The 11,212-nt window shown below is 40.7% G+C and overlaps 1 protein-coding gene across 1 annotated transcript in view; it reads left to right on the top strand.

Moving 5' to 3' along the window:
• Nucleotides 1-59: 59 nt before the first annotated feature.
• Nucleotides 60-11,212, top strand: part of LOC119714988 (serine/threonine-protein kinase RIO2) — a 33,026-nt gene continuing 21,873 nt past the window's right edge. The window contains 9 exon segments of the mRNA XM_072027267.1: nucleotides 60-203; nucleotides 459-597; nucleotides 1,421-1,537; nucleotides 2,457-2,632; nucleotides 4,312-4,400; nucleotides 6,320-6,511; nucleotides 6,908-7,000; nucleotides 7,880-8,107; nucleotides 8,109-8,390. Of these exon segments, the coding sequence (XP_071883368.1) occupies nucleotides 138-203; nucleotides 459-597; nucleotides 1,421-1,537; nucleotides 2,457-2,632; nucleotides 4,312-4,400; nucleotides 6,320-6,511; nucleotides 6,908-7,000; nucleotides 7,880-8,107; nucleotides 8,109-8,390 (1,382 nt within the window). The 5' untranslated portion in view covers nucleotides 60-137.

Genomic DNA, 11,212 nt, shown 5'->3' with positions numbered 1-11,212 from the left:
CGCGTCTCTATGTAGCTGCCAGGACCCAAAACAGGCTCCGCCGGTAGGGCGAGGTAGGGGAGAGGGGGGCGTGCGCATGCGCGGTGCGTCCGCGTGAGGCCGGCCAGCCCTGTGAGGGGGGTGCGGGCGCGGCCGCCATGGGGAAGCTGAACGTGGCCGTGCTGCGGTACCTCAGCGGGCAGCACTTCAGGGTGCTCACCGCGGTGAGACGGGACGGGACGGGACAGGGACAGGGGAAGGGAAGGGAAGGGAAGGGAAGGGAAGGGAAGGGAAGGGAAGGGAAGGGAAGGGGAGGGAAGGGGAGGGAAGGGGAGGGAAGGGGAGGGAAGGGGAGGGGAGGGGAGGGGAGGGGAGGGGAGGGGAGGGGAGGGGAGGGGAGGGGAGGGGCAGCTCCCCCCCCTCCCCTTCCGTCCCCTCCCCGCTGATGCCGCCGACCGTTCCCTCTCGCCCCCCGGCAGGTGGAGATGGGCATGAAGAACCACGAGATCGTGCCTGGCAGCCTGGTGGCGCCCATCGCCAGCCTGAAGCACGGCGGCTGCAACAAGGTGCTGCGGGAGCTGGCCAAGCACAAGCTCCTGGCCTACGAGCGGACCAAAAGTGAGTGTGGGGCCTGCGCTGGGAGCCTCCTCCCGGCCCTCCCGGTTCTTCAGCGCCACAGAAGTGCGGTAGCTTGGTCATTCGGGTATCCGGGGCGTTTGTGAGCCCCGTCTCGCCTTGGGGCTAGCTGGGGAATGTGAACTCCTTCAGCAACAAATGGTGTTGGTGATTTCTGAAATTCAAGGATTCGTTCGTCCAAATTCGTGGATAAAATAAATAATTGTTAGCTAAGGTAGTATTTAAGTTCACATAGGGATCAGCCCAAATGTGTTACAGTCTTACAGCAGACAAACTGGAGCGGACTGCAAAAACCTTATACCTTCAGCCAGTCAGGAACGATCACTAAAGTAGTATTTATTCTGTCCCATTCTGTTAGTAGCGTTGGATTTCCTTTAGTCTTGCACTTGCATCTGGCTTTGCAAGCACAATGTGGGAGTCTTCATGAAATTCATCTCCTTTTTGTCTCCGTTTTTCAGACCATTAAGGTTTGGTTTAGGTCTTTGAAACAATCCTGAATCCTTGCCGTGTCTCCTAAGTAATCATCTTTCAAAGTAATCCTATGCAATTTGAACCATTGTCACTGCCTGCGTTACCAAGGGGCTAACAAAATGTCTACTTTTTATCCAGTTAGTTTTCAAAAGGCTTGCACGAATTTAAACTTACTGTCAAGTTGGGTTGATACTAGCCAACAGTGAAAATACTATTTGAGTGTTGTGTACCATAAGCAGGAAAAAAAAAAAAAGAGAGACCAAAATGAAACTTCTTTTAAAAGAAACACATGCATAATATGGAATGAAATGTTGTGTAATTTATTTTTTCCTAGCTGTCCAGGGCTATCGGTTAACTAATGCAGGATATGATTACCTTGCCTTGAGAACTCTGTCTTCCCGGCAAGTCATCAGTTCTGTTGGAAACCAGATGGGTGTTGGCAAAGAATCAGGTAATTTAAAAAAAGTGTTTTCAGTATATAATTTTTTTTTTTAGAAGAAATGGGTCTGTATTTTTGTTAATTTGTTGGAAACTTGGTGAATTTACCTTTGGATAGTCATATCAGTTAATCTGTCAAACACCAAAATTTATGGTCACTTCAGGTTCTGTGTGAGTCTTGACTACATCTGATTTTTTTCACAAGTGTTGTTCCACTTTGACCATTTTGTACAATTCTTGGATGGTTCCTTAAAAGGTGTTTTGCAAACAGGTGACAGTTGTCTTGTGACTTGCAAAGAATTTTGAAGCCTTCTGTCAAAAAGATTAACATCAAATGTTTCATCCCACCTAAAAAAAAAAAAAGTAATATACAGTCCAAACTATTGGAGTGCTATCTTGGTTTCTCATGCTCATATGTTGATTGTAATTTGGCACAGCATGTCTTTTGTCATTAAAAAATGACGAAAAAAAAAAAAGAGGATTATTGGGGACAAATGGTAAAAATGAAACATAGCCAATTGCTAACACTGTTTTAAAGTAAGAGGTACCTTGAGTTTTCTGTCCAGTCAAGAGAAGTCTTTTCTAGTGTGCCATTAAGTTACTTCTTATCCCCTAGTCTGAAATATGTTTCAGATCAGATGGATGGTTCAACCAGATGATCTTGGAGGTCTTTTCCAACCGTAATGATTCTATGATATTCTACTAGTGGAGCAGCATAATCTCTTCACCAATGACTTCTTCTTGTTCAGATTTGTAATACATAATATACAAATTTGGTTGTCTTTTCTGTTAAAAGAAGTGTAGTAGACTTTGCTATTCCAGAAATAGCAGTTACAAGAAGTCAAGCAACCGATTTCTCACTGCACTGTTGCATTATATACCTGTCAGATACCATTTATTTCTCAGATCTGTGCTGCTGTTTTTTCTCCTAGATATTTATATTGTTGCAAATGAAGACGAGCAGCAGTTTGCAATGAAATTGCACAGGCTTGGAAGAACTTCCTTTCGCAGCCTGAAAAATAAGCGTGACTACCATAAGCACAGGCACAAAATGTCATGGCTGTATTTATCCCGGCTAGCAGCAATGAAAGAGTTTGCCTACATGAAGGTAGGTGGTTGTTTGCACCATATTAACAACGATGTAATAGTCCGGAATGTACTTCTCAGATTATCTTCTCATCACTTCATATTTGCAGTATATGTTAGGATGTATGCTTTTTATTTGTTTTTTTTAGTGGACTTAAAGTATACATTTCAGAGAATGACAGTGCTGATGCCTTTTGTATACTTTCAAGTGACAAAATCAAACTTTGCCATGGAAGTCGTATGGAACTGAAGCAATTTCCATAAAATTTCAGGTGAAGCTGTCCAGTCATCTGAGTCTTAATAAAGGCAGTGAATAAACTATCGCCATTTCACTTAACCTTGTCTTAGGAAAGACTATATGCTAGGGAAAATTTGTGAAGTATCTACTAGTATTTTAGTCTTGTCTATTTGGATCACTTCCACAAACATAATTACAGAGTATTTGTTAGGTCTGTAAGCGATGAGTTTCAAACTGGGAGGAGAGCACACTGAGAGCAGCCCTGCAGAGAAGGACTTGGATGTTCTGGTGGATGAAAAGCTTGACATAAGCCAGAAGTATTTGTTTGCATCCCTGAAGGCCAGCAGCCTCCTGAGCTGCATCAACAGAGGAGTGGCCAGCAGGTGGAGAGAGGTGATTGTCTCCCTCTGCTCTGCCCTTGTGAGGCCCCACTTGGAGTGCTGCATCCAGGTTTGGGGCCCCCAGCACAAGAAGTATGTGGAGCTGTTAGAGTGGGCCCAGAGGAGGACCACAAAGGTGATCAGAGGGGTGAAGCACCTCTCCTGTGAAGAAAAGCTGAGAGTCAGGGTTATTTAGCTTGGAGAAGAGAAGGCTTAAGGGAATGCTAATAGCAGCCTGCAGTACTTAAGGGGGCCTACTGGTAAGCTGGGGAGGGACTCTTTCAGGGAGTGTTGTGATAGGACAAGGAGTAACAGTTTTAAATTAAAATAATGGTAGATTGAGATTAGATACTAGGAGGAAATCCTGTGCTCAAGATGGTGAGGCACTGGCATAGGCTGCCCAGAGAAGCTGTGGATGCCCCATCCCTGGAGGTGTTCAAGGCCAGGATGGATGGGGCTTTCAGCAGCCTGGTCTAGTGGAGGTGTCCCTGCCCATGGCAGAAGGGGTGGAACCAGGTGGTCTTTAAGGTTCCTTCCAACCTGAGCCATTCTGTGAATCAAGCGAATGATTTGGTAAATATGGTTAGAGCAAGCTAACAGAGCTACAAAATACTATGACCTACCTTTAGTTAATCTTTAATGTAGTGTAATACTGGATATTAATATTTAAGAAGAAACTTTTGCCTTACTGAGACTGAGTGTGGATTACCTGACCAGGCCAAACTGTATTTACAAGAACTGTTGAACCTTTTTCTAACACCCTATTCCCAATTATCTGCTGGTGGTTTCTTAAGCTAACAGACCAGGTACGATTCTGCTGTTTTTCTATCCCGTTGTGTTTTCCTGCCACCTGCAGGATAACTAAACTCTGGAAAATACAGAAGCATAGTTAGTAGTGAAAGTTCAGATTGCTCTTCCTCCTTAAGCACATGATTTGACTTTTACAGTTAGCAGTTGAATAATGTGTAGGATGCTGCTTCCGCAATGGTGCTTAACTGCTTATCTTATATTTGTAGTTTGTCATGTATGTAATGTTTTCTTAATGGTTATCTTTTATTTTTTCAATATGTTGTCTCTTTCCAGGCTTTGTATGACAGAGGATTTCCTGTTCCAAAACCTGTAGACTACAACAGGCATGCAGTTATTATGGAACTCTTTGATGGCTACCCTTAGTAAGTTTGGAAGCTTGAAGTCTGTTTTACAGAAGCCCTAACAACGATAGGTTCAGTAAGACAGCAGGGATGACGTTTTTCCTTATCATGTGAGTCAGTTCTGATCATGCTGAATAAAGCATGAATAAAGTCAGGCCCAGAACGGCTAGGGTTCTGCTTCATTATATTTGGAGAAATTGGTGAGAGAAGGAAAACTAAAAAGATACTCTCTTTGTCCAAAAAGACTGGTGGAAATAGACTTTTTTTTTTTTTTTAAGTACGGAATACATCAGAGGAGCAATGTGATACAGAGGTTAGTGCTACAACCATTTTCTACACAGAAATTTTATGTTCTATATGTTATCTATTCAATGATATTCAATATTGATATATTCAGTATATCAAATATTCAGTATTGAGTTGTGTATCCTCCACGTTCTGAGCTCCAGTTCATGATCCATGTTGTGGTAAAGATTCAGGTAGGATTACAACTTGTACAGTTGCCATTGTAGAACTTCTGTGTTGATTTTTTTGGGGGGTGTTTGTTTTTTGTTTGTTTTATTTTTTATTTTATGTGTTTGTGTGCATTGAACGCTGTTTTTTGCTCAAGGAAGATTACTTTTCTTCAGTTTTTCAACATCCAGAAACATGAAAAAATGTTGAATTTTGTATGTGAATGAATGGCTTGTTTTGTTTCCATAGCAGAATGCAAAATAGCTATTTGATACTCTATATAATGTACAGTAACAAAGGTTCAGTGTAATTAATCCCAAAGTATACAGTTGAAGAGTTACATTGAAGAAGTGCCTTTGAAGACTTTATTCTATCCCGTTTCCCCGCCTTTGTTAAATAGTTCCACATCTGTCCTGTAGACAGAAAGCTTTAAAGTTACATGTGGGCATTGCAGGTGAGGCTTACCATGCTATCCCAGTTCTGCAATTTTAACTAAGCATTTCCTGAAGGAGATGCTGTACTAGATGAGAAATTATTTCAGGTGATCAGCATCTCAGAAGATACCAGTTTAGATGACTTCCAAATTCAAAGAACAAATGATATGTTTTATGATACAGACCTCTGGCTATAAGAAATGTCACCAATTAATTTTGCTGTTAATATGAAAATATTCAACAGCAGCCTATTACAGAGCTGCTTGAATTCCATTGTGTTTTGTTTGTATGTGCAACTGATATGTTCTCATAACACTACAGTGTTGCATTCAGGCCAAAATATATCACAAATTAGCTGTAAATGACGGCTTCTTGACAGCTCCTGGTATAATAAGACAGCTGCCTATTTATTCTGCTTGTAAAAATAAGGTGATGTCTATTCTGCGCACTTTTGGGGCAAAACATATACTTTGCTTTTATTCTGGAGTTTATGCTGGAGTATATTCTGGAGTGCTTTAAGCTTTTTTTTTTGTTTTTTTTTGTTTTTTTTTTTTTTTTGCTTTGCCTTATCCCCAGCTTAGTCTTGAAAACACTTTTTTGTGAGACATTTGAATGGCATTTGAATACAAGAAGACCTAAGTTACCTAAAACAATCCAGACATAAAAATTTGCTGATCCATTGTTTAAATTAGGCAGCATAACCATCGTGTTTGATAGGAGTACAAGAGACAAAGGGCTTTAGTTAAAATGACGGATTTAACCTGGAGATAGGAGAAGCTTTCTCCCCATGAGGGCAGTGTGGTGGAGATTGCACAGTATGTTTCCATCCCTGGAAACTTTCAAGCCCGCATTGGTAGAGCTCTGATTAGTCTCATCTAATCTCAGAATTGACATAGCTATGAGCAGAGTATTGGACTAGTAACCTCTGGAGATCCCTTATGACTCAAATTGTGACCCTGTCATTCTCTCAGGTGTAACTCATATGCCTTGTCTATATTTTTAAATTAACTCCTTCAGGGTTCAGGATATTTTCTTTTTTATTTAACTTTCCAGATGCCAAGTACACCACATCGAAGACCCTGCTGCTGTCTACGGTGAATTAATGGATCTAATTGTAAAACTTGGCAATCATGGTTTGATTCATGGGGATTTCAATGAATTTAATCTCATACTGGATAATGATGATCATGTCACTATGATTGATTTCCCTCAGATGATATCAACATCACATCCAAATGCTGAATGGTACGTACAAATGATGTATGCAAAATAAACCAGTTAAGTGCTGATAACAACAAATAGTCAACCATGATTTGTTTTCATAAGCCTGCTTCAAATTCTTTTTCTACTGTTTTCACCATACATTACAAATGCAATTTGTTTCATGAATGAGTAGAAATCTCCTTAGGATAAATGTGTAATTAATTGCTTCTCAGTTAATATTATTTCTTTCAATTAAGAAATGAATAGAAATAATCTGCATTTATGTATGTATACCTACACGTGTACTTTCTCACTTCGAGTCACTGATGGTTATTAATATTCAAATAAAAGGCAAGAAAGTAGAGTAAAAGTTTGTCATACCAGTAGACTTAATTTCCTTGATTATTGCATTTTTACAATTCTGTATTTTTTAAACAGGTATTTTGACAGGGATGTTAACTGCATTAAGGAGTTTTTTAAGAAACGCTTCAACTATGAGAGTGAGCTCTTCCCATCATTCCAAGATATCAGGTAAAAAATGCCAGCTGACTCGTAATTGCCCCATGTTATGGTAGTTACGTTGGTTTTCTGAGAAAAATGGATGCCTCTGAGAGATGATTTTAGAAGTGAACAGGGGGAAAAAGAGCCAATTTGAAATATTTTTGTCATTCTTACAGTAAAAAGGATCCATACTGTCTTCACTGGCAGTTACTAAAAGTGGTTTCCAAAAACTGAAGCACGTCTTAAAATCTGCTGTCTCCTTTGTCTTACCTCTTGCAGCTAGGGGAAAGAGATACATCCAAATGCCGTAAATGTTACGGTGACGCAGAATTAGTTTCTCTGACTCTTAAAACCATATTTAACAGTCCTGGGGGATCAAGTATTAACTTAGTTTTTAATTTTAAATTTAATTTTCAAAATGCTAGTACATGTGGTGACCGCCTCTTCAAATATTATCTTCAAAATTTTCCTACTGTAGTTTGTCCCTTTTGAAAAGCAAACAATTTTCTCACATATTTTAAGAGCAAAGCTGATTCAGTTAAAAGGGTTTTATATCACTCTGAGCCCTTTCTCAAAGGGGAATTGTCTGTGTGTGTGTCAACATGTCCTTCATCGTTCTGTTTGCACAAGCATAATTTAAGTATTATATTTGTTAAAATCAAATTGTTTGCTTTCAGTAAGTGCTGATTATGAAGATGGAATCATCTTGTATGAAAGTCTGGTTCTGTCAGGCTACATTCTGCTAACTACCCAAAGCCCTGCACTGTAATATGTTACCTATGTTCCAATGGAGTATACTCTTTTTGTTAATAGCATGGTAATTATAGTCTAACTTGATAGTATTTTTAATCCAAAATACAGCATAATGATTTGATATATTAAAAGAAAGCTCACTTCTATTTCTTTCAGGAGAGAGAGTTCTCTTGACATAGAGATTGCTGCCAGTGGTTATACAAAGGAAATGCAGGAAGATGATGAGCTGCTTTTCCCAGAGTGCTCTGATGAGGATGATCATACAACAGAGGAGAGGGAATTTGTAGAAGATGCTGAAAGTAACGCCAACTTCCTCAGCCAAGATAAAGAAAACAATGCAGACTTCATATATGAAGTGGTTTCTGAAAGCAGAACCTCTGAAGACTTGTTATCACAGTGAAGATGCTGAAGCCACAGAAAGTAGTGAAAATTCACAAGGACTGAGTATGTCAGAGTTGAGTTCAGCCTTGGAAAAGGTTGAAGGGCAGCCTGTGCTTTCGAAGTCCAGTGAAGATGCAGAGAGTTGTGCACTTGGTTTTTCTGAGCACAAAAGAATACCTGACAATGCTGCTGAAAATCAGACAGAGGGCAGCAGTGGTAAGGACAACGATGAATGCCCTGATCTGGTTGACTTGTCAACTTTAAATAAGGAATTGAGACCTTACAGGTAAATACTTATATTTACTGTCTAGTGGTGTGGTGAAATTTTCTTCTTTTTTCTTTATTTCTAGTAATAGTGTGAGTAAAAATTAGGACACAAAGATCCCTTTTATTTAAAACCTAGCCAGAATCACTCAAGAGATTCCACAAATTTATTGGTCGTGTTTAGCTAATACAGACTGCTGGGCATACAGAAGTGGTTAAATTGCAGCTACTTTAAAGGGCTGATTCGTGAGACAAGTTTTCTTAGCTTTCAGAAACGCTCAGGGATTATCCTGAGAGTCTTTCAGTCTTACTCCTTTCCACCTGCATAGAATCCTTTAGGTTGGGAAAGACCTTCACCATCATCCAACGACCAACCTCACCACCACGTAAAGTGGTTAAACCGGAACAGAACCTCTTTCAAACAGCACTACAGCTTCAACTACAGACAAGGGACAAATACTTACTCCATCCACCCAACACAATTAGTTATTTAGATACATTCTTAAGATGTTTTGAATTAATACATTTCAGTAAATTCAAGTAGATTTACACGCTGTGAGAAAGACACCAATACCCATTTAACATCTTGCCAAAATCTCAAACTTCCAGCTTCTGCAGTTAAATGCCAACAAGCTGTTTCAAGGTTAAGCAAACCCCCAAACCTTAAAAAGAAGTAAAACAAATACCTTTGGTGACTGTGTTGTCTTCTTCATTGGTCTTCGTTTTGGGGCACGTTTTTTAACGGCCTTTGCCTGTGGTCTTGCAACACCCAATTTTACCACTTCTGCCCAAGATTTCGCAACTACGAAGCAAAACAGACACAATAACCTTAACTGGCAGCTGTGTAAACAGGACTTCACAGCTATTTATTGTTATAAGCTCCCTCTTAATTAATTTTCAGAGAGCATTGCTTTAATAATAGAAAGGAATTTATTGAGTAAGCAACAGCAAGCAAAACAGCGCTGGGCGGCCGGAGAGTCTCGGCTCTGCCAACGGCGCGCACCTCACCCCCCCCCAGGGTCCCTTTTTATATCTTGGCGATTTCAGGATTACGCAGCACATCTTGGTGTACTCTGCGACTGCGCGCACTGTTGCTAGGGGGTCGTCTCTGTCCCTCTGGTGGTCGTGAAGATGAAGGCCGTAGTCTTCCTCGGCGTTGTGGTTCAACTTCTTTCTTTATTTGGTCATGTTGGCCCAGCGTGAGATAGGAAGGCAGGGTGTTGATACACTAGTTTAACAACTTATTAGAACATGGTTACATGAACTTTGCAGCTGTGTTTTCTGAACAAAAGAGGCTACTGAGATGCAGAAGGAGGGAAGGGGAGAGGATTCTCTTTTTTGTTACATTAAGCAATGGAATTTTCATAGTGTCTAGCTAAGCATTATACAGCTCCTTACTTCAGCAGGAAACCTTTGCAACTCCCGCTCCTCAAACAAAACTCTTTGTTTTATAATACAAAAGACAATGAACAAACATCTATGGTATATGTATTACAATCCCTCCTTTTTCTTTTAGTTACTCATTTTGTTCATTGAATCTCTGCAATGCTTGGCTACTAAGAACTAATGTTTCCTCGATTTCTTCGTTAGTACTTACTGGCTCATATTTGGCACGTATAAGCATTAGATGTGCCGCTTCTAAACGACCTTTTACAATTGCAATCAGTCTATTAAAAATACATGGCCCGAAAGTTAGCGCTGCTATTAATAACAATAAAGGTCCTGCTATAGTTGACAGTAAGGTAGTAAGCCAAGGTGAATAATTAAACCAAGATTCATACCAGTTCTGCCGGTCTTCATATTCCCGTTTTCTCTTCTCCAATCCTTCCCTGAGCTTGGCCATGGTATCCCTTACCACTCCAGTATGGTCAGCATACATGCAACATTCTTCTTTCAGGGTTACACACAACCCGCCCTGTTGTAGAAATACCAAATCTAATCCTCTACGATTTTGTAGCACTACCTCTGAGAGTGACCTGACAGATTTTTCCAGGGCTGAGATAGATTGTTCAATCCGGGTCAGGTCCTCATCCACAGCAATGCGTAAAGAGGTGAACTCTTGATTTTGTTTGACCAATGAAGCAACTCCAGTACTGACCCCTGCCCCTCCCAAGATTATTAAAGTGGCCAGAGTTAAAGCTGTGATTGGTTCCCTTTTTTCCAAATGATAATTTGCTGCTGTGTGCTGAGCATACATATAATCCTCAGAATGGTATAAAATCCTTGGTATAATTATTACCTGTACACAGAAATCATGAGACGCATTAAAGACTTTTAGCGATAGACAAGGAGTCACACCTACTGATGAGCAAACCCACCTGGCGTTGCTAGCCGGGATTAACCATTCAGCTGATTGTTTTCCATTCTCCGTGATATTACATAGGTGGCGCTTCCCCCCAGGAACCGTGCCCACACATCTACCACTCCCCGTGACTTGTGTTAGTGTTACCCCTATCTCTTTACCCCAGTTGCATTGTAGAGGGTTGCTCTCGTTTGTGCGGGTGAGCTCCCCAAGGTCCCCTATAGCATCATAATATGGGGGCCTTATACTAAAACATAACCAGCAATGCTCTGTCATATTTGGGTTTGTTTTGTTTAATAGTTGGTAGCTGGCATTCATGACCTCCCATATGTTACTCTCAGCTATGTTATCATTTTCAGCTACGCCTGAGCTCAAAAGGCTGCTGAAGGTTGGCACTGTAGCATTTTCTGCAGGCTGGATTCTCTGAACATTTCTTGATAATACCTCATTTGGTCCTACCGCCTGGGGCTTATCAGCAACCTCCTTCTTTATTAGTATGAGCCCTCCCCTGTCAAGCCCATTTTCGTAATATCTTACACCCC

Source organism: Anas platyrhynchos, chromosome 23 (assembly GCF_047663525.1).
Source record: "Anas platyrhynchos isolate ZD024472 breed Pekin duck chromosome 23, IASCAAS_PekinDuck_T2T, whole genome shotgun sequence".
Classification (NCBI taxonomy): domain Eukaryota; kingdom Metazoa; phylum Chordata; class Aves; order Anseriformes; family Anatidae; genus Anas; species Anas platyrhynchos.
This window is presented reverse-complemented; position numbering and strand designations above follow the sequence as displayed.